Genomic DNA, 23,905 nt, shown 5'->3' with positions numbered 1-23,905 from the left:
CACACACACACACACAAACACACACACACCAGTGGTCAAATTATTTGGGTATGTGTGTCACAAATGAGGCTCAACTCCTTAACTTTGTGATGAGCCCTTCATCTAATGTTTTAGAAGGATACAGGGGACATGATTTGACTAAGGTGATCAGGTTTAGGTTTCATTAAGCCCTCTATATTTTTGCCATAATTTGAACATTGATACATTCTCATTCTCTCTCTCTCTCTCTCTCTCTCTCTCTCTCTCTCTCTCTCTCTCACACACACACACACACACACACACAAACACACGAAAAAAATGCATACAGGGTAGAAAAGTCATGAAACACTCTAATTCAGATAATTAATAAAGAAACAGGATAAATTCATCAGGGGGCCAGTTTCCTACCAGGGGAGTTGATAGCAAAAGTTTGTGTGCACTTCACATTTCACAGCACAATCTTATACATGTTTACTTGGAAGTAAATCAAACTGTGTTTTGTGACTCTTATTCTCAGGTTAGTAGGCATAGAACTGCAGACTTAATTTCTTCCTTTTTAAAAATAATTTTTATTAAAGATTTTCTTGGTTTTCAAGCCAACCCCTAGTATATGTGTGGTTTTTGTGTCAGTGTCAACTGTGTAGGTTCTCTTTCTATTTGCTTATTACATTTCCTTAGTAGTGAGAGGGATTGGGGGCAGGGTGTGGTTGGTTGTCTGTAGTTGGCTGCAGTGAGGTTTGTTTGCATTTGTGAGGCGGGGAGGGATTGTTGTGTCAAGTAAGCCGTATTGATTTGTATGTTTTTGGTGGATTCCTGTTGTTCTCTTGTTGGGCTGTGTATGTAATAAAGGGGAGCCATACTGGGGTGAAGGCATCCTCTTCTATTTGTCCCCATTGTCAGTTTCAGACTGTTAGTTAGCTTTTCTAGTAAGGCTGTTTCCCATGTGATTCGATACCAGTGGTGCATATTGACTTCTGGCAGGTCTCTCCAGTGTTTGGCTATGAGGCTTCTGGCTGCTGAGAGTAGGTGGGTTATAAGCTCTTTATAATGTGAGTGGGCATTATTATCTTGGAAAATGTTCAGTAGGGCCAGTTCTGGGGTGAATTCTAATACCTGATTAGTTATTTTGCATATCTCTTGTAGGACTGCTGTCCAGAAGGGTTGGATTTTGGGGCATCCCCACCACATGTGGAGGTATGTGCCTGTGGAGGTGCAGACTTAATTTATCTTGCCTCAGCATGATAGACATCAAGTGGTCTCTAACAATGCAATTTATACATCATGCACATGGTACAAAGCTCAGGAATGTTTCACTGCTGAGTGCTTGTGAATACAGGCAGAAACCTGAGCTGTGCATAAATGACTGCATAATATGAACTAAGATGTTTCTCCATATAGCATTATTAACTTTGTCATGAAGCCCAACTGAATTCAATGGAGCTGCTTTCTCAACAAATGTGTCTAGGGTTGTGCTGTTTGTCTGTTTGCTGGTTATTCCCACTTCCCTGGGGAAGGTAGTTATGTGTGGAGATCTCCAACAGAGAATCTCCAGCCTCTTCAGCAAACCATCTTTTAGAGCCCTAAAGCAGATGTGGTGTGGTGAACCTGTGGTTGTTTGCACTCCAGCTCCCATCAGCCTCCAGCAAACATGGTCAATGGTCAGAGATGATGGGAATTGTAGGGCAGCAATATTGGGGGGGCGACCAGGTTCCCTATTCCTAACATAAATGACTGAGCCCTGTGTGCCAAGAAGACCATATTCTCTGCATGCAGCCCTCCCTGTCCACTGAGGTTGGATGGAGATCATGCCCTTTCATCAGATCAAGTCAATAAATGAAGGGAGGGATTCAGGGACTTCTCAGCAGCGGTTCAGCCAACATTGTGGAACTTCCTTCCTAGCTAGAACCATCTGGTTACTTCCCTCTCTGTCCACCAGCCAGAGAAGACTTGCTTGTTTCAGCATCATTTTTGCATCTGTCTTGGGCTGAGATGGAAGTTGCACAGAAACCACACACACACACACACCTATCTTTTTTATGTTTGTTATGTTTTTGTTCTTTTACTTGCTTTATGCATAGCTTCAGGAAAGCACAATGACAAACTGACTGTCAGACAGACAAGAAAGAAAGAAAGAAAGAAAGAAAGAAAGAAAGAAAGAAAGAAAGAAAGAACATCTCATTGGCTTGTACTTTGCAAATAATTACCCTGACCTTGAACAGTATGGACTTAGGAAGCCAAACTGACTGTGCTTGGAATCCAAGTATTGCCCCATCTTTTACACTGACAGATCTGGATGTTATCTCAAATGACTCAGTGGGTTTTTTCTGTAATTGGATGTTTTGATATCCGCTTCTTTTTAATTTATTTATGAAAGGATTGTGAGAATGGAATTGCTACAGTTGCTTACTTTGCAAAAAGCATAAACAAAAGGAAGGGGAGCAGGGAATCTGAGCATTGTTTTCATTAGAACCAAACCCAACCCCCATACCAGGCTGGAAAGCAAGAGCTGCAATAAACTACTAGAGATCTACACTCTTCTCCTGCACTGAGCTAAAAATACTTACAAACAGGGCTTAATTTGTGGCCGGGAATGACTGGGGCTCAGCATGAGTTTTCAATGCCATGGTTCAACCCAGGAACAGATGGCAAAACTAGATTAAAATTTCCCTGAGCAGGTGCAGAGTGCATTTCCCAATCAACAGTTACAGAGAAACCCCACATATGGTTGGAGTTTCCAGACAGATATAACTCTCAGCGTATCTCCCCCCCCCAGAAACCAAACATAGTACTTCAAACAACCTACCAATGAATATATCCCCCCCCCCGCTCCCCAAAGGTAGGGAATTCCACAATATGACTAGTAGCTTTAGGTGTTGCATCTAATAACTAGAAAATATATCCTCCCCCCACTCCCCCACAACCTAAATCAGCCCTCTGTCCCAGACACATTAACTGATTGGCAGTCCAAAAAATAAAGCACAGGTTGGAAATAGGGATTGATGTTTTCTATCCACATCTACACCCCCAAGTTTTCCCTGCAACTACCTTTCTTCAAGGTCCAGCATGAAGCAGGACTCCCTGAGGGCTGAGTAATAGTTGATGACACCTGAGCAGATGGAGAGGGGGGATTTAACCCTTTCTTCTCCTGCTGTGGTCTTGAAGAAAAACCCTTTCCCTAAAGCAAACATTTGCTTTGGGGAAAATCCCCACTGGTACAACTAGAAAACTCTGGGAACCAGATGGGTCAATGGTAACTACACATAACAGTCGGTATCTACCGTAAATCAAACCAAACTATATGGATCCTGGTGCCGTTGCAGTAGCTGATAGATTACCGACATCAATCTATGGACTTACACAATGCTACTTTTCTAGAAAAAGAGGTTCCGGAACTCACTATGAACACCGCCCCCATTCTCTTAGAATGGCAATGGCGCCCACCTGAGAGGTGCTGGAACTGAGTTTTGGCTGAAACAAAGTCCTGGACTTACATTGATTTAGACAAAGAGCTTAACACAATTTCCAAAATATTGTATTATTTTTGGTGTTTGTTAATAAAGATAAATTGTTGTCTTTATTAAACGTCCTGAGACTACATATTGGTAACCCATACTAATTTATTGATTAAGAGCAAGACTCCTAAAAGTACTCAATAGCTGGCATCCTTGAACTAAAAAATCATCCCCCTTCTTGTTCTCCTTTAATAGCTAATCTCTGTATATCCATCTGCATACTGCTCTATCTGAAAGGGGCTTAGTAAGCCTGGAGGTGTGGAGGTATAACACAGAGGTTTGTCCTTGGACTCTGAATCCTGCTTGTTGGTAGAAAAGCACTAGTTTAGAGGCAGATATTTAGAAAACAGGTTGGTGATGCAGCTGACGCCAAGCAAGAAGGCTCTTAGGCCACATTCCTATACTGAAAGCCCACCAGTTAGGGGGCTATAGGATTTGGTGAAAGCCTCACTGGTCCAAGGAACATGTCAATGTCCCAAACATCGTTGGGCAGCAGGTGTGTCTAGGCTGCCATTTTCTCTACAGCCTCTTAGGCTCACCTGACATGATGGGCACATCTCTGGGGCAACCCCTGTCCTCAACTGTCCTGGCATGCCCAGAACCATAGTGGCTGGATCTCCATCCTCTGCTGCTCACCACCAGGCATGCACATACCTGGTTGGCATGCCATGGGCTCCCCAACCCACCCAATGACCTTGGCGCAGCAAGCTAACACCCAGCTGCTACATCCTTACTCTAAGGCCAGTCCAATAATGCTGTGTCATGGGGCCAGAAGCATTTGGGGTGGGATGACAGTCACTACAGACCATCAGGATCTTGGCCTTGGTGTGGTGCTGGCCTCCCATCAGCAACCAGAGTGATCCCAGAAGCATCCTGGCTCAACACTGCAGACATGATGGCCAACCTCCAACTCAGGGTCATGTTGTAGAGGATCATGTGGACCACACACCTCTCTCACACATCCCACAATAAGGAGATACCAGAAATGCAACTTCCACAACCATACATGTTTTCTGGTAGTATTGTTCAGTGAGCTTCACCAAGCCCAGGGCAGCCAGAGTGAGTGTGGCACTGTGTGGGACCTCCTAGCTCCCGCTACTGTGAATGTTCTCCAGTGGCCTCATGAAGTATCTTCTTCCTGTCTGTACACACACCACTTCCTGCAGCTGTGGCAATGGATGTCCAGTTGGCTTTTCTTCCCCTGCCCTGGTGCGTCTTCTCTCAGGAAGGTCATTGCAAGCAGTTTGCCACTGGTTTTGTTGGCAGTGCCCTAGAATTATTGCCTTGGTACCTGTGGCTGCTGCCATGTTTTGCTTCCTGGGCATATGGCAATGTAATACATGTCTTTGTTGGCCCTCCAGAGCCTGTGGGCCCTGACAGTCAGATCCTGATGCTGGGCCACCCCCACCCTGATAAAGGTAAAGGTAAATGGACCCCTGACCATTAGGTCCAGTCGTGACCGACTCTGGGGTTGCGGCGCTCATCTCGCTTTATTGGCCGAGGGATCCGGCGTACAGCTTCCGGGTCATGTGGCCAGCATGACTAAGCCGCTTCTGGCGAACCAGAGCAGCTCACAGAAACGCCGTTTACATTCCCGGCAGAGCGGTACATATTTATCTACTTGCACTTTGACGTGCTTTTGAACTGCTACCCCCACCCTGATAATATTGGCCAGTAAAATCCAGGACAACAGAAGAGGGTATAGAAAGCAGGCCCTGGTTGGTGGGCATTGCCAATATTTCCTGAGATGCAGCAGGGGTCTCTGCTGCCATTACAGCATTTTTCTCTTTCCCACATGCATGCCTTCCCAATCTCTCCTCCTGGGCTGAGCGCACATTGGATACAGCTGCTATTCTCCCAGTGGAGCAGAGGTGTGCCCCCCACCCAGGCAAAATGTGAGTAAAGAGTTCCTCTTTCAACCACTATTCAGGTGCAAGTTGGATAATCAGGCGCATGAGAAATACTCAGCAAATTCCATTTTTAAAAAAAATATGAAAATCAGCCCCATGGACTAGGCTTCTTAGATAAAGTAGACCTTCTTGACCGCAGCAGAGACCAAGTTGCCAGGCCCTTATTTGGAGATAATGCCGGTACCTTTCATAAATATCTGTGACTCCTGCCCAATTCTTTCACCACCTTTTCTGCAATTCTATTATTCTTTCCCAACCTGCTGTAAGCAGTAGAATCCTCCTTCAACCTAGAGCAGGTAAATTGAATAAATAATAATTCCTGCATTGCAGGGAGTTGGACTAGATGATCCTTGTGGTGCCCTCCAATTCTACATTATACTATAAAAAGCAATAAAAGTTTTCCTGCAGTTTCCTGAATTCCACTATTTAAGATTCTCCATGCCTTAAAGTCCAGGGTCAGCAGTGGATGCATCGGTGTCTGAGCATTTGCTTATTTACACATTCATGGGCTATGAAGTAATAGCTGGGCAGCAGCAGGAAGTGCAATGCTCAAGGTAGAACTGGTCCAGGTCCAAGATGCTTCAGCCAAAGCTCGGCTGCCATTACCCAATGCAGTCAACAGCTCAGAACAACAATCCTCCCTCCCTGCACCCCATTCACAGCCTATTCCTTCAGTTCCTGAGCTGCTTTTCCTATTCAATTTATCTGATGCACAGGGAAGTCTAACTAGTTTCAGATATTTTCTTGTGTCTCTGCCATGAATGCTTAAGTTGAACTCCTCCAAAACAATGGACCCCACCTTGATTCGCTTGGCTCTGAAGGCTCCAAGGGGAAGGTGAAACTTCATCAGAGTTGTATGATACTATGAATTACACAAGTTCGTATCATACAATTTCTCCCACACTGCTATTGACTGTGCCCAAAGTCCTCCTTGTCCTGCATTGTGGAACATCAGTGACCCACTATTTTCTGGTTCACAGCAAACATTTTCAGGCAGCATCACAGGTTGCTCCTCACTCTAAAGTAAGTTTTCTAGTCCCTAAACAGGGGTTTTCCAAACTTGGGTCTCCAGCTGTTGTTGGACTACAACTCCCATCATCCCTAGCAAGGAAGGCCAGTGGTCAGGAATGATGGGAATTGTAGTCCCAAAACAGCTGAATACCCAAGACTGGAAAAGCTTGCCCTAAACCAGGCATCCCCAACCCCAACATCTGGAGGGCCGAAGGTTGGGGATGCCTACCCTAAACCATCTGCTTGCTGCCTACCCACAATTTTTCTCATAAGCACTCTACAATGCAGGCCACACATCTGGGTACTATGTTGCTGGAGACCCTATGCAAGTCAGAATAAACAATAGTGGACCAGAGGCCTGACTTGGTAAAATGTCTTTCATATATCCATAGTAATAACCCTATTACTTAGAGTGCAAAGACTTCTGCCCATCCCCAAGAGTTTTGCCATTCTAGATAGCAACTAATTTAAATGATTGAAAAAAGGTCTCTCAGACCTTCTCTCCACCCTACTGATGTAAGCAGTAATACTTGAGAGTCTAGCATGGCTAAACCCTCCTGGGGGGCAGTCTCTGGGCCATAAGTCCTATATGAATTGTGGCTCTCTTTTTCTTCCCTGTTGTGGTATTTACTGTTATAGACACCAGCCACTGGAAAGCAAGCATATAAATTGGGGGGAAATAGAATGAACGTTATAAATCTGTCAAAACTTTGCATAGTGCTGAGTTGTATGTGCTTTGGGGGCAGAGCCTATGAGTAGTCCACACACTATTCTAAGAGATCCCATCCAGCGGGACAGGGACCGCCCAAGATGGAAGCAAACATGGTTTGTGTGGATCTCTTCAACTGAAATCTTCTCTGACATACATGCATAATGAGCTATAGTAAGCAGATAATATACATGGAGGTTTCAGAGGTGGATTCAGTTCTCAGAACACAGCTTTCATGGGAAAGATAGTTATAAACATCATGAACTGTAAGCACTGACTTTTCTGAAAGAAGAGGACATTTGCTTACAAAATTAGAATCAGAGATCATGAGTAAGAATGTGTATCGTTATCTCAGTATCATGAGTGACATGTCAGTATTGACGGTGCCCCAAATAGTCCTTGCTATTTTAAGAATGTGATGAAATTTTAAATTTTCTCCAGCTACACTATTAAAAAATCTATTTTTTAAAATGGCACCTGCCATTTGGTTGGTTGGTTGGTTGGCTGGGGGGGGATAGAAATACTTGCCCATCTACCCCCACCCCACATTGGACAGCAATTAAACCAAACACATGATCTGAGTGGAGTCTTATGTATGCCTACATATCTAGCACCTAGCTTCAAAGTACAGGATTGCAGCCTGCAGCCTTAAACTGTTAGATGCCTATCTGTCTACAGAAAGTCTGTTGACTTAAGGAGTGTCCCTATCAGGATGCATACTTTAGACAACAACAACAGCAAAGCAAAAGACACCAGATGCCGTTTGATAAGGACCCCCTGTTTTGCTTACACAGGAGGTAATTGTCTATGAAAACATAAATAATAAAACACAAAACCAGGCTGCCCCCTTTCAGAACTGTTCTTATTTGCAAATGTATCCAAATTTAAACCAATTAAGATGGATAATCAACTAATATTTAGTTGGTTGTCCTCAGCTATAAGCTTTTATGTGCTTCTCCACTGATTTAAAGCTGTCTGGGGCATTTGAGGCTGAAGGGGAATCCGCCGCCCCCAATCACACTTGTCAAAAGGTCAAGAGAAAATGTAAGCAGATGGAAGGCTATTAAATCACTTTTCTCCATGCTCTCAGAAGCAATGTTTTTAAATTGTCAAGACATAATATTCAAATTATAGAAACGTAGGTGTGCTTCAGACAAAATTTAAGTCTCCACTGAAATTCTAGATCAGCTCTTGAAACCAGTAGTCAGCAGTACTAATGCAGCCTTCCCCAGCCTGGTGCCCTCCAGATGTTTTTGACTACAACTCTCATCAGCCCCTGCCAGCACAGCTGATGCTGAAAGGAGTTATTGTCAAAAACATCTGGAGGGCACCAGGCTGGGGAAGGCTGCACTAGTACATGCTAGCTCTCATAGTCAGAATAATAGAAAACCATGTATGAGTAGCATAAAGGCCTGTAAAATTGTGGAAGCTATAGGTGCAGTTAGTGGTGGAGTCAATTTGCTAATGCACAAGGACTGAACTCTGGCCTCTGAGCATTATGCTGGACCTGGCTCCTTTGTCAAGACCTGGCTCCTGTCATTTTTAAAAAAAGAAGGAATAATGAAGCAGGCATACCTTACAATTCAATCTGTAGTGGCAAGTACTATTGAAACACAGACTGACAGAGCCCATTCTAACATACAGAAAATTGGAGTCTATTATGAAGTGCATTATTATCATAGTAAGTGTTAATTCTGCATAATCACGAAAACCATCCTTGATCATGCTGGTTCAGGCTGAGATTCTACAACAGTTGGAAGGCACCAGATTGGTTACCTCTCTCATAGACCAGGTGTGGTGGGGAACCTTCGACACTCCAGATGAACTACAACTCCCATCAGCCAGTTTTTTTAATTAATTTTTTATTTGCCCACTTAACAAAAAAGGGAAAAGAAAAAATAAAGTAAGATAAATAAATAAAAAGTAACAAAAAAAGCCACCACCATTTCACAATGTGAATTCAATAATGCCAATGGCCAGGGTTGATGGGAGTTGTGGTTCAGCAACACATGGTGGGCAACAAGTTCCCCACAGCTGCTGCAGACAGTCAAAAAATGCTTTTGGCACATGACTGCCATAATATATCCAATAAATGTTTGAATTATTCTGTGCCAGAAAAGCAAAACTCAGATGTCAGATATTGTATCACTCAGTAGAAAACCACATTCTAAATCTGAATTCATATTCCATAGTTATGAGGGTCTAGTTGACACAACAAAATAAAGGAATGAAGCTTTAACATGGACTACTCATAGCTCTCCTGTCAGAGAAGGCGGTAATACTGCAGCCCTCCATTGTGAATTCCTCACACACACAGTCCAATATCATAGAAAATTGATTGGCTCAGCTTATCTAGTTGCATGTTGCAATTCTGGAATAAAAATCCATTTAATCTGTTCTATTTCAAATTCAAAATCATTATCTCAATTCCTAGCCCATTTCACTAGTAAGGTTAAGGCACAGGCCAAATTACACAAGGGAGTTGTATGGCAGTTAATACTTAAAGCTGCCACTGACTTGATCATTGCAATAAGAATCTCCAGTTTTACTTAGTCACAAGTCCAAACTACCTTCTAACAAAAAATTTCCCTCTTCAAGTTTCTGTTTATCAACATGTTTCGGACAACTGCAAGGGTGTCTTAATAACTGAAGTGGCATTGTTAGTTCTTTTAAACACCCTCAACCCAGTTCATTAAATACCCCCCAAAAAATCCAGGGTGGGTGAGGGGCAGATTGAGGCAACAGAAATAGCCCACAGAATTCAGTACCTTGGACAGCTCAATTAAAAAAATCCATTATGAAATTCAAAATCTGTATTAAGATGGAGAAGCTACAAACAGCATCATCACGGCTGTATAAATGCAAGCAGGGAAGAAAATGGTTTTTAAAAATACTAAATAGTGGTGGTGAGGAGATGGAAGGAACAAGACTGCATCCAAAACCATACATGTCTCCTATCCTAATGTAATTAAGGGAATGCAAAGCACAGCATAGGTTGTGGCCCATCAGAATTCTTCAGAGGACTGAGCATTAGGACTGTCAGTCTGCAAACAGACTTCCTGTCTGGAAGAAGCACACAATAAGCCAACAATGTGCTCTTAATATATGCAGCTTTTTTTGTTAGCTGCACTTTGATACATGACAGCCAGGCTGTCTTGTTTGGTCAGCAGGGGACATTCAGGATTGCTTTTAAGAGCTCTCTCTCTCTCTCTCTCTCTCTCTCTCAAAAGAATGTTAGGCATGCAATCAATTCCTTCTCTGATCTTGTCTGTTTAGAAGATATCAGCCATAGATTATTTATTTTTAAATTCTGCATACTTAAGCAAACAAGACTAATGGCAAGCAATTTCCTTCTTGGTCTTTCTGTACATTTGCAGACATTTTAATTGGAGACTATGCGTGTTTCATTTTAAAATTAGTTCTTGACTAATATTTGCCCGGCCAGATCTCAAGAAAACAGTGTGTGTCCTCATCTAAAAGGGCTCCGGAATAAGATGAACTGCAGTTCGATATCAATTCCCATTAGCAAGTCTGGGATCTCCTGCCAACACAGCCATTTAGGAAATCATCAGCCAAGGGCTAATGCACCATTGATGCTGACCGTAAACCCCCCCAACACAAATTGCCATCCTTTTCTTCCCTCCTCCCTTCTTTGCCAGTCCCAATGCATTCTGCATTCCTCTTCCCATACATCTGCGGTTCTGAATGATCAAAGGATTCCAAAGCTCCGCTTTGACTCATTATTTTTATCTCTTTTAAATATACAATATAAAACAATATGTTATTGTACATTTGAGCAACATTGGCACAGACATCCTGTAAGTCAAACATTGTTCTGTTACATTCAAACACCATGAGACAGCTTGTTTTCAGCTTCGAGAATGTGCAAATGTATGTCGGTCTAAGAGGCTAGCACCCTGGACAGCTCCTAGCCTCTGCTTCAGATGGGAGGGGACTGGGTGGGGGAAAGGAGGAGGCAGGGAGAGAATGGGTCAAATAAGGGCCATTGAAGGATAGCAGCACAGCTTCCCCAGCACTTCCTTTCAGTGTTGGAAGCAGATACACACACCTCACTCTCCCCCATCCCCATCCCCACCACTGCGATGAAGGAGGGAAAGAAATGATGAAAGGCATTTGACTTTGCAGAGGTGGACAGCAGTAGTATATAACCATCATCTACTTTGTAGAACAACCACTATGGCAGAGCCATCAAACAGCAGGAAAGGGCAAAAAACATGCAGGAATTGCTTCACTGGAAAAGTAAAAGTAAAATACAAGACGGAATGCTCTGGGCTGTACTGTGATTCACAGTAGCAGCAAAGAGATCCAAAACCATGGATACACTGGTGGGGCTTCCACAGGTGAGGTCACAGCAGCTGCTTTTTCCTGCAAAAGGCAGAACTTTGTCAATACGTAATGCCTAAGGTTGACCCATTAGTCTAGGAATTCTCCCCATTTGGAAGGAGGAGGAGGGGAAGAACAGCCCCTCCCTCCCAGGATGCACCCACAGGGCCTGAAGTGCACCCAGCTGGGACAAGGTAATAGAGAAGGGGCAAGTTCTGCCCCTAGCCAGAAGGCAACAGTACATCATGGGTCAGACACCATCCCCATCCCCCAATATTCAGGTGCTGCAGTTGTGGGAAGGGGCTGATGTAATTTTGGGTGTGGCCCACAAGATGGAGGGTGGAAAGACTGGACTCCAGCAAGTCCTCACCCACCCACCCACCCCAAAAAAGCCTGACTGGCTCAAGGAGAGCAGCACTCCACCCAGTACGATGGGGTGGGGAAAGGATATGTCCCTAGCAACTCCCCAATCCCAAAACTCCCCAGAGTTTTCCTGCCCCTGTGAAATCCTGGCTGAGAAGAGCTTGGGAGGGGAGAAGAGAGAGAGAACGAGGAGCAGTGCGTCCGGAAAGGTGGAGGGAGGAGATGGCGGGGGTCGGGTGGGGGTGGTCGGGGCTCTCCTAGCGGTCCAGGCTTATAGTCCAGTGTTTGTTGGAGCCGGAGTCCTTTGTCGGCGCACCCTCGCTCTCGTTCTTGAGGTCCTGGAAGACCTGCGTGAAGAAGTGCGGGTCGGCGTTGATCTGCAGCATCTTGGCGCTCAGGCCCTGGATGATCGCGAGGCAGCGGTCCCAAAAGCGCTCCTTGTCGCCCTCCACCAGAAAGGGCTTGAGCGGGTAGGAGATCTCGTTGCCCATGTAGGAGTAGGCCAGGTAGAGGCAGGTGAGAAAGGAGGCCTGCAGCTCGGCCTGGCTGCCCACCTGGTCGCCCTGCAGCGCCTCGCGGCACAGCAGGTACACGAAGACCAGGTTGGCCGGCGTGATGAAGCCCTGGTCCTGCCAGCCCTGCAGCAGCAGCGAGCGGTCCACGCTGCGGAACCAGCCGATGACCTCGCCGGGACTCAGCTCCTTGAGGCGGTAGCAGCGGCGGCACACGAAGTCCCCCAGGCAGCGGAGCAGCTCGCCCGTCGAAGCCTGCACGATCACCCGCCGCGGGGAGCCGGGGGCGGCGGAGGAGGCGGCGGCGCGGTTGCCGGGCAGCGGCGGGGGTGGCGGCGGCGGTGGCTGCTTGCCGCCCTCCTGGGCGGAGGCGGGCACGGTGGGCACCGGCACGGCCAAGGGCCCCTGCTTGGCGCCGTCGGGCTGGGACTTGCGCGCGTTTTCGCGGTTGCGCTGCTGCACCAAGGGGTCGGGCGCGCCCGCGGAGCCCGGCTTGGGCGTCACCTTCTTGGCGTTCTTCTTCTTTTTGGCCGAGGCGGCCACCAGGCGCTTCCAGGTGAGCGCCGAGATCAGCACGCCCGGCCGCTTCAGGCGGCTCTCGCCCTTGCCGTGCGCCCGGCCCGGAGCCGCCTTCTCGGCCAGCACGCCGCCGCCGCCCTTCCCCGGCGCGCTGGGCGACAGCGACAGCACCGTCCCCATCTTGGCTGCTGCTGCGAGCGAGCGAGCGAGCGAGCGGCTGCTTGGCGCCTTTGCTGCGCCGCCCAAGCGCTTACAGCTGTTGCCCAGGCGCGCCCGGCGCACCGGCCATGGGCTGGGGCGGGACGCAGCAGCTGCGCCGGCGCCCTGAGTCGGAGCTTGCGGAGAAACCTCGAGGAGCCGCAGTGAAGCGCGCCAGGACGGACGAGGACTCGGGTCAACCGGCGCTCAGCAGCTCCCCTCTCCGCACTGGCTGCCGCACTAGCCCCGCCGCGCCCCGCCCGGCCTCTCCCCGAGCAGCCAATCCCGTGCCGCGGCTCCCCCGCCCCTCAGCCAATCGCCTCGAGGCATCGACCCCCAGGTGCCTTCCTTTCCCGCTGAGGATGAGAGAGAGAGAGAGAGAGAGATCCTTGTGATGATGGTAAGAACAGCTGCACTTCCCGGATCCCAAAATTCAAGAGAAATAATATTGGGGAGGGGAGGGGGATTTCCAAACAACAACAAAAGAGAGAGCTTGTTTCCCCCACAGTTCCTCCCTGCCAGAGCTTAATCTGAGTCAGCTGAGCATGTGCAGAGTACCTGAGCACCTACTTGTTCCTATGCAGGTTTGATCAGCAAGTAGGTTTACTGTCAGGAGTGTGTTTTACAGGCGGATATAAATCCTGGTGTCTCCCTATTAGGAGAAGAACTATTTGCCTCTTTTCCTCACTCCTCCACTAACGGCTTCGAGTTGATGCTTTGCATCTCTTAGGTCTGAGGTTGGCAGCTTGCGGCCAGAGGGCCCCCATGTGTCCCCGATTTCAAAAGCTTTATGCAAGTGATCAGTTCAGGCCTCTGACAACAGCAAGTTGTCCCTTGGCCACCAGCCAGCTGGGCAGCAAAGAAGACAGAGTGGGAGGCAAAAAGAGAAGAAGGTGAGATGTCACCCACACACCCACGATTGGCTTCAGCTGGGCCCACAGTCAGCATGCGGCCCCTGGAGATTACCCATGAGAGGTCCAGTAACAGGCCTTTCCTGCAGTGGCTCCCCACTTGTGGAATGCTCTCCCCAGGGAGGCTTGCCTGATGCCTTCATTACATATCTTTAGGTGCCAGATGAAAATGCTTGTTTTTGTTTTTATTATGTATTTTGTGTTCTCATTTTGTATTTTTATGTTGTGAACCACCCTGCGACCTTCAGATGAAGGGCAACATAGTAATTTAATTTTAATAAATAAGTAATAATAAGGCCTTCATGAGAAAATGGTTGACTACCCTGGCTTAGAAGACATTTCCTAAAGCAGGTGTGGGGAATCTTTGGCCCTCCATGTGTTGCTTAAATACAGCTCCTATCAGCCCCAGTAAGCATACCCAATGGCCAGGGTTCTCCACACCTGTCCTAAAGAATACAAGGCCTGGTACCTTACACTGAGACCAGAAGTCAGTACAGATTAGCCAAAATGGGTATCATACAAACTTTCCACCCAGCCCCTATCATGATTGATTCCATCCCTATCATGATCGACTGGCACCTGCAGTCTGCACTTACTGAAGCTTCCAAACTGTCTCCAAGGTGAGGCCCACATAGAACCCTATACAGTAGACAATGCATGAATATTGGCAGCCTCAAAGAGCAGGGCTGGGTTCAGGAAGACAGCAAAACTGTGAAATCTAACACAAGAGGTATGCTATCGTGCCCAGAGGCGATAGTCTGACCTCCCCAAGGTCGCCAAAGCTGCCCAACCACAGCAATGGTGTGCGGGTTCAATTTCAATGAACCCCAAGTCTGCCTCTCAACAGGAATTCAGAAGAACCAATGTTGCACCTGAATTGGCTGAGAAAGAAAAGCTGTATGCCATTGATGGCACTTCCCAAACGTTGGACTATCTATTCATGTCAATCATATAGACCCTTGCAGGACTCTTTATAATAAAAATCCAAGGGGGTTAAGCAGAAGCCACTCTTTAAATCAGGGGTGAGATATCCTTTTTCTGTCCAAAGGTCACATTAGCTAATGGGCAACCTTCAAAGGTCAGCATTTCAGTGGTGGGCATGGACAGAACAAAAGTGGGAGGAGCAACAGGTGTAAAAGGCAGAAGTTTCCACATACAGTGGTACCTTGGTTCTCAAACTTAATCCATTCTGGAAGTCCGTTCCAAAACCAAAGCGTTCCAAAACCAAGGTGTGCTTTCCCATAGAGAGTAATGCAAAATGGATTAATCCATTCCAGACTTTTAAAAACAACCCCTAAAACAGCAATTTAACATGAATTTTACTATGTAACAAGACCAATGATCCATAAAATGAAAGCAATAAATAATGTACTGCAGTCATACAATCAATCAGTAGCTGAACTGGGTTCCACACAGTCACACAAAAAAGCTGCAGAAACAAACACACAAAATAAATAGCAAAAACAGACAGACCTCAGTGTAACACTCAAAACAGAAGTGTGGCACTCAAATCGGAGGCATAACACTCAAAATGGAAGTGTGGCACTCAAACTGGAAGTGTAACACTCAAAATGGAGCGTGTCTGGCTTCCGAAAAATGTTCACAAACCGGAACACTTACTTCCAGATTTGCAGTGTTTGGGTTCCAAGTTGTTTGAATACCAAGGCATTTGAGAACCAAGGTACCACTGTACACACATATAAAATTGTGGTTTTATGTTGTAACCGCCCTGAGACCTACAGATATAGGACAGTATACTACTAGTACTAATAATACAGTGGTACCTCGCAAGACGAATGCCTCAGAAGACGAAAAACTCGCAAGACGAAAGAGTTTTTCATTTTTTGAGTTGCTTCACAAAATGAATTTCCCTATGGGCTTGCTTCGCAAGACGAAAACGTCTTGCAAGTTTGTTTCCTTTTTCTTAAAACCGCTTGAAGAGGTGCAGTTGCGACTTGACCGTGCTTCACAAGACGAAAAACTCACAAGACAGAAAGACTCGCGGAACGAATTAATTTCGTCTTGCGAGGTACCACTGTAATTATAATAATAATACCCACCACCACCACACGCACACCAGATAAGCCAGAGGTGCTATCACAGTTCAAAGATGCATTTCAGCCAGGCAAAAATGCTTGAGAAGGTCATAGAGCAGGGCTGTTGATCTGTGTAGCTTGGGGGATGGGCGTGGCTTGTGAAAAGTCCTGGGGGCCAGACAGTAAAGCCTGTAGGGCTACATCCAAATATGCCCAGATAGGAAGGAGTAGAACTGCAGTGGAAATCAATCCCTGAACTTTCCAATTCACCAAAGGATTGCACAAAGATTTAGGGGTCAAGAGTACCAAAAGCTGCTGAGAGGTCCGGCAAGGCCAACAAGCTCAAAGTCCCATGTTGATCTCCAGTCAAGATTGCCCAGCAATGGCTGTGGCAGGAACACACTCGGATGTGTCTTGCTCACCCTGCAGCGAAGCAGCTGTAATGACTGTGGTCGATACTTGCACAGTGCCGGGTCTTTGCACAACAGCAAAAGGGTGTTTGCTGATGACCTGACAACATGTTTTGGCCTGCCTTGTGTGTTTACCCTATGCTTTACCTTCTCAGTGGCTTTAACTGAGGCTAAGGTCTGTAGTGTTCACACTCATATTGTACCTTTGATGTCTGTTCCACTGCACACCCCAAGGATATTTGTTAATATTTGCTCAACAACCAATTTCTGAGAAAAAACATACAAGTCTGGGATTCATCAATCCAAGTAACAGAATTATCACTCTATCCATCTATGCTGTACACATGAGTACAGCAGTTTCTTTACCTCTTTTGCTGGACAACATGGTAAGAAGGAAGTAGATGGTAATCATTCCCATTTCACAGGCTGAGATGTTTCACGGTGGTCTGTCTTATCACCTTCAGATTCAGGGAGACTCCCGAGATCATGGCACCTATGCAATACTGTACAAAAGGACCTATCATGAGAAAAATGAAATGCAAAGGATATGTTATTTTACTCTTCATTGGACCTACATAGGTTGGTGTGAGTGCATATGCACCTTTGAGCTTTTCAAAACTCTTAACCAGATAAATGAAACCCATCTGATTAAAAGTGCTGTGAGAGTTTAAAAAAGAGCACACTCCTACACCAGCTTGATAATAATATAATTGTACCTACTTTACACCATGTATCCTTGGGATCAACATTAGAATAAGTGAATTACTGGGGTACAGGAGAGTATACAAATATTCTAACTCATTCTTCATAAACCAGAGACGGTACTGAAGTAAAGCACTTTAGGTGAATACTAAATGTACTAAGTCTTGAACCGGTTTAAACTGGTTAAAAGAATATGTTAGTATGTTTTGTTGGCTGAGAAAAACAAGATGGAACAGCTCAGATCTTATGATAAAGTTAGCAACAAAAAGAGGAAAGGAATTTGTAGGAGAGCCTTGGATGAGGAGGGGTTGTGGCCTCACTGGGTGACCCAGAGAAGTCCCCCTGACACAAGAAAAGGAAAAGTGCATTTGCTACAGATATTACTCAATTCACAGTCAAGTGCCTCAGACAACACTTCACATTGTAGAGCCATTCCATCACCCCACCTTCATCCCACTTCTCACAAAGAGCAGTGGTGGTAAGCCTTTGTCTGAACTGTACTATTTCAAATTTTATTCACATGGTAGTTTACTACACAAACACATGTAAAGGTAAAGGTACCCCTGCCCGTACGGGCCAGTCTTGACAGACTCTAGGGTTGTGCGCCCATCTCACTCTAGAGGCCGGGGGCCAGCGCTGTCCGCAGACACTTCCGGGTCACGTGGCCAGCGTGACGAAGCTGTTCTGGCGAGCCAGAGCCGCACACGGAAACGGCGTTTACCTTCCCGCTAGAAAGCGGTCCCTATTTATCTACTTGCACCCGGGAGTGCTTTCGAACTGCTAGGTTGGCAGGCGCTGGGACCGAGCAATGGGAGCACACCCCGCCGCGGGGATTCGAACCGCCGACCTTTCGATCGGCAAGCCCTAGGCGCTGAGGCTTTTACCCACAGCGCCACCCGCGTCCCTACACAAACACATGAGATTCCTACAAATTAGGGAGAAGACAGGCAGACCTTCACCCTGACATCTAGATCTGCTCTTTTAACAAGGCCTATGCCTAGAGGTTCTTGCTTCAGGAAACTTATCCAGCTCACTGCCACTACTGGGACTGGGAGTTCTTTTCTCCCTTCTCCAGAAGCACCAGAATAATTCATGTATAAGCATGCTGACAACTCTCTCCCTCACCAATTAATCCAGACACAATTTCTCCTGTTCTAGTGTTTTTCATGCTTTCACAGGTGTTTTCCATCACACTGTAATTCTGTTTCTACTTACTTTGAAGCTCCATTGAAATCAGCAGGATTTACTGCTAAGTAAATGAGAAAAGACTTCTAATTGCATTCCAAATACAAGATCATGCACAACAATTTGAATCAAGGAAACGATCACCAGTTAGGTTTCTAAACCACACAAGTTAAAGACTATTCGTGTTTTTTGAGTGGGCTTCATCAAACCAAATGTTTGGGGTTTTTTGTTCTGAGTTTATGTCAGCCCCTGGCACAAAGCAGACACACAAAAGTGCAGCTCCCTAAAGACTTACTAGATTTATTATGGTGTTTGCTTTCTTGATTTACACTTCACTTTATCAGGGATAAGATTGCCCTATCATTTCTTGGCAGGGCCTCTTGTGCCTTTAAAAGCTGCATTCAACAGGTGCTGCTTTTTTCTCAGACAGTCATGCTGCTGCTACTTTGTGACATGAAAAATTGCACCTCTTGAGACCCTGGCAAGAAAAAAAGTGGCATTCCCTACAGGGAAATTGGGAAGACTGGTGAGGAGGGAGTTGTCTGGGCTGGAAGTGAATGACATCAATAAAATGCTGTTTGCATATGAGCTCTGTCTGAAACTGTTATCAGATCCTTGTCCTTCCCTAGTCTTAACTAACCATTTCAAAGGGAATGCAAATGCCTGTGTCTTGTGCCTTGGGTGCAATAAAGTAATGCTGCCTCTCTGTTTTTGTGGTTTTGTCAGGTTGCCCAGCACATAGGTTTTCCTATGCCTTATTTCAGAAAACAAGTAAGTCTTACATTAAATTGATAAAAGCAATGCATCTACGCAGCATTCATTGTTCTTCTAACATTCACACTCACCCCTCTAACCCTTCCCATGTTTTCTTAGCCCCAAATCCCATTGAGCTCAATGGTAGTTACTTCTTGGTTGCAGCACCGTATCCTGATACTGGAGCAACCTTGCCCTTTAGTCTAGGGATGGAGAACCACTGGACCTCCAGATGCTGTTGGACTACAACTCCCATCTTCCATGACTACTCTCCATGTTAGCTAGGGCTGATGAGAGATAGGGCTGTTATAAGAAGAAGAAGAAACTGCTCCTTTTCGCTTATGGGTTACCAAAGAGCCCATATAGAGTCCTTATGTAGGTTTTTTATCGGTAGGAGAAAATAACAGAGGCCAACCAGAGAATATTGAGAAGCAAAGCAGCTAGTAAGCCTGATCTTTATTAAAGCTGTTGCAACAGGGCACTCCCCACACACGCAGGAAGGAGGAGGAGACCCAGAACATTGGTGTGCAAACTCTTGTATAGACATTTGAAATTGCCTCCCCTGTAGCTCAAGACCCCCCCAATACATCATACATACATCACAGAAGGGGTGGTCTACAGCAGAAATCTGAGTGTGTTGTTTTTCTCCTGTCTGCCAGGATACCATTTGACCAATATTTTGTGATGATGACTACATAATTCCTGAATCCAGGTCCTGAATCCAGGTCACAGGCTCACCCTATTCATACGCAGACACACCCTTAAGACAGGATTTGTGAACAAAGAGACAGCGGGGAGGCTTTTCCATTTCCTTCCTCCTTGCAGAGAAATATTTGAGGTGACTGAGTCAAAATGGCTTTAGGACTGTTTTGCTGCACTGTATCCAGACATGTGGTTTATATATTTATGTATGTGTTTGCCTTGTACAGTTATGAACATTTATTTTATATATATAAGACCTTAAAATTCCTATAACGGGGTGGTAGTCAACTAATGTGTTCTGTCAGTGCAATAATTTCCACTTGTGCAAAGGGACTTTGCCTCCCTCTCTTCTCCCTGTGAATGCCCCACACCCTACCCAAATCTGCTGGAAAGGGCTGGGGAAACCCCCAGAGCATATTTGCATGGTGGGGGAAGGAGGTGAGAACATTCCATTGCAAACAGAAAACCTTTTGCTGATGGAATGTTTGCAGAGTGCTGCTACACTTGGTACAATCCCTGGAACCCACCAACACAGGTTCCCCATCCTTGTTTTAGTCAGTGGTAGAGCACAAAGAATGAGCCCAGCCCATTCTACAGCGGGATTGCAGACAGAGAGATAGACAGACAGACATTCTCTCTCTTGCAGTCTGAAGAGAAACAATCCATTCTTCCACTTCAGGACTGTTGCACCTCATCCTCTCCAGATTTTACAGCGTGTGCTACTGGTGACTCACTTCTGGTCACTAGCCTAGTTTCTGTGCTTAGCTTACTTACAACTTCCCTGCTTTGGAGATTTTACTTCCATCTTTTATGCTCTTCTATGGCAGATGGGGGAGTGGTAAACCAGGATAGAGCTCATAGTTGACATTTGAAGAGTTCTGCCAGTGGATATGGTTTGGATAAGCACTCTACCACTGCTGCTTAGCATTTCTGAAGCTTTAGCTGAGTGCTGTATGCTGTGCTACAGAACACAGAAGTGTTGGTGTCACCCCATGGCTTGCAATTTACACAAGAAAGACAGGGCAGTGAGGGGTGGACCAGTGAGGAAGGCCTGTGGGTATGGAAGATCAAGCCACATGAAGCCAGGGGCTTCACAAAAGCCTGCCCTGGAGCTTTTTCCCTCCTCAGTGTTCCTGCTTGGAATTGTAGAGGTGTGGACTTCCGGGTTAGCGCCATCGGCGAATGGCGGAGTTCCTCCAACCGGAGGAACGGGCTCTGTGGAAATTGAGGCCTCCCACCGCGGCGAAGGTGGGGGCCCGCTAGAAATCCCAGGCGGAGGAAGCCTGGGACCGTGGGGTTCAGCAGAGCACCAAGGGCGCCTCCCCTACTCACGAGGAAACCCATTTTTGGGGATCCGGAGTGAAGTGGGGTGAGCAGCGCGGTGCATCGAACTGATCGCTATTTCCATGGAGGGAAGCCGCACAGCCATCGCCGGAGAGCGCTGACTTTTTCCTGATGACATTTGGACTCTAAATCAAGTACCTGTGAGTAAAAACGGAGAATCGGATTAAGAATCTGCAAATTTTATGAATTAGGCACGAAGCGGGAAGGTGTAAACAGGAAGTTCGCCTCCCGTTCTTGTATACGGATTGAAGCAAAGACCTTGCAACCTAATAGCTTAAAAAGTCTTTTTAAAGTTGGAAGTTTCCTGCACCCATAACCAACAAAACCCCCTTGAAAGCAGGAGAAAAGGGGGGGGGATTTGACTGTTTAATCCTGCAGGAAGTGTGTAAAGGAGTATAAGTTTCTACCGTCCCAAACCTGGGGACGGGGTATCGGGACAGAATCTGAGACGTCCATTGATTGAAAGTGGAGCATTTTGACAGATAGAAAAAATAAAAGAAAAGAGAAATAAACTAACTTCAACGCCACCTTCTGCATTTCTGCTCTTTAAAGAAACAAAGTATTTGAAATTGAAAGGACTTGGAAATTGAAAGTAACTTTCTTTGTTTGATACTTTCCTGAAAATGGATACAAATAGAAATTGTGTCCCCTAGAGGGAGCTTGTCAGTTTGTGGTTTCAGCTTACATATGTGAGGCTTTGGACCGTGGGGACAGCCGTTTGACCTTGTTTTTGAACAGAAATGTTTTGGCAGGAAGGTTTGGTGTCTGTCCTTGACAGGACGAGTGCTTTGCTGGAGCAGCTGTCCGGGAAAATGAGCCTGATGAACGAAAAACTGGATTTTATGAGTGCTGTGGCCAGTGAATATGATTTAATAGACAACAAGGATAAAGAAGTCACACAGCGATCAACTCAGGAATCTGGCTTGACAAGGCAAGTTCAAGGGCAGATGGAGAAGGATGATGTAGTTGCTATGCCCTATATAACACAAATGGTAAGACCCAAAGTTCTACAGGAACAAAAGCTATCGCCTTGGAAGAATGAATTTGGAGAGTGCTGGGAAGCATCTGAAGTCAAGGAAGTTTTCTACTCTAGTGGGACTTTGAAACAGGTGAACAACTACTTGGCCAAATACTTTTTGGACTACAAAGATGAAGATGGGGAGTGGAGCTGGGGGGAAAGAGACAATAAGATGAAGAAAAATGGAAATTATTACTGGATGGAACCCCCCGGAAACCCACTCCCACAGAAACTAACAATAGACAAAGAACTGTGTAAGTACAAACAAGAACAAAAAAATCTGCAGAAGGGGCCTAGAAGAGACTTAAGAGCCTCGGACATTAGAACACCAGATTGATGGACTAAGTAATGGACAGAAAGGACTGATATGACCCGAAACCAGGAAGAAGGGACGTTGGATGAAAATTAGAAATACGAAGGGAACTTTTTTATGTTAACTTTGGAATTAATGTAATATTATTGAAATTTGAGAGATTTTGCCGGAAAGGAACTAAATTGGCTTTAGTAGAAATGTTTTTTAAGGAAAAATGCATGAATGTGATGTGTTTTTGAAATTTTAAGATTTTTAACATAAGATAAGGTTAAATGGAGTAAGGTAAATTGAATAACAGATTATATTAAAAGAGGGAAAGGTTATATTGATTAATGAATTAGAGTGTCATGATTAACTATTTAAATTAAAATTGAGAAATTTGGGAAGAATTTGCTGAAATAACGAATTAAATTAGAATACAAAAGGGGAGGTGTGAGGAGGTTCAAGAATTAAGCAAATGAAAAATTGTAATTGGAGATTTTTTCTTCTTTTTCTTTTAATTTTTTCCTTTTTGAGCTAGGGTTGGGGATTTTTTATGTATTGATGAAACTTTGAATAAATATTACTTTAAAAAAAAGGAATTGTAGAGGTGTGTGTGTGCGCGCGTGTGCGTGTGCGTGCATGTGTATCAGAGACAGAGCGAGAGAAGCATCTGCAAAATGCACTGCAGAGCCCTAGAGATAAGCTATTTCTGTGCTTCCCCTGGTGTGCTCAGCCCTAGAAGCCACTGATGTGTATGTTATGAAGGGCAGCTCGAAGAAAAGGGAGCATGGGGAATGGGAAGGCAACCAAGCTGTACCTCTGGGTGGCAACCAGCATGAAGCGGAGGAGCAAGACTTTCAGATGCAAGAGAAGGATGATTGAATTCTTGCCTGCAGCGCCAACATACAGTATACACTGGAGGGGACAGTGTGTTGGCACAGAGGCCGTGTCTCCCAGCCTTTGCCTAGTGACCAACAATTAGCTTTCAAGGGTGTTTGTTTCTCCAGCTAAGGGAATACCTTCCACACTGTCAGGACCAAAAAGTCTGAGTCTCTTTGCACCTCACATGGAAGCCAGAGGCTGTTGGAATGAATAATGCACCTTCTTTCTCTGCTTTCAGTGTCTCATGCAAAGGGAGACTTTGTGAAGGGAGAATCCATGTGCTCTTGTTGTGAATATATATCTCCCTCCGTGTGTACATATGTAAATGTGAAAGTTATCCCTTTGCACCAGGCGTCAGAAGGGTGAAACGGGGAGTGTGGCTCACTTGCACATCCCTTGCTTCGGCCTCACATGTGAGGCCACTTGCAGACACCCACAGGAGCAAAGTGGTCCATGAGATAAAGATCAGCTTAACTCCTACCACCCCTATGTCAAGTTGCATAGTTACTAGTCACAATGATTATATTCTATCTAGACTGACAGAGGCAATATGTCTCGGAATGCTTATTTTTAACAGGTAAATTTGATTGATTGATTGATTGATTGATTG

At 45.5% G+C, this 23,905-nt stretch overlaps 1 protein-coding gene and 1 long non-coding RNA gene across 2 annotated transcripts in view; both read right to left on the bottom strand.

The window, feature by feature from the left end:
* The window catches only part of LOC128420243 (uncharacterized), an 83,247-nt gene that overhangs the window by 26,921 nt on the left and 32,421 nt on the right, over positions 1 to 23,905 (bottom strand). Inside the window, exon 2 of the long non-coding RNA XR_008332002.1 lies at positions 16,781 to 16,931. This is a non-coding gene — a long non-coding RNA (uncharacterized LOC128420243). The remainder of the gene's footprint in view (positions 1 to 16,780; positions 16,932 to 23,905) is intronic.
* CDK5R2 (cyclin dependent kinase 5 regulatory subunit 2) lies at positions 10,848 to 13,048 on the bottom strand. Its single transcript, XM_053401733.1, has one exon. It carries the CDS (start codon positions 13,037 to 13,039, stop codon positions 12,086 to 12,088), a length of 954 nt encoding a protein of 317 aa, XP_053257708.1. The 5' UTR covers positions 13,040 to 13,048; the 3' UTR covers positions 10,848 to 12,085.

The sequence above is a fragment of the Podarcis raffonei genome, chromosome 1 (assembly GCF_027172205.1).
Source record: "Podarcis raffonei isolate rPodRaf1 chromosome 1, rPodRaf1.pri, whole genome shotgun sequence".
Lineage (NCBI taxonomy): Eukaryota > Metazoa > Chordata > Lepidosauria > Squamata > Lacertidae > Podarcis > Podarcis raffonei.
This window is presented reverse-complemented; position numbering and strand designations above follow the sequence as displayed.

Bases quoted from the DNA above. Each gene is read 5' to 3' on its own strand.
- CDK5R2 (XM_053401733.1), bottom strand. From the start codon at position 13,039: ATGGGGACGGTGCTGTCGCTGTCGCCCAGCGCGCCGGGGAAGGGCGGC.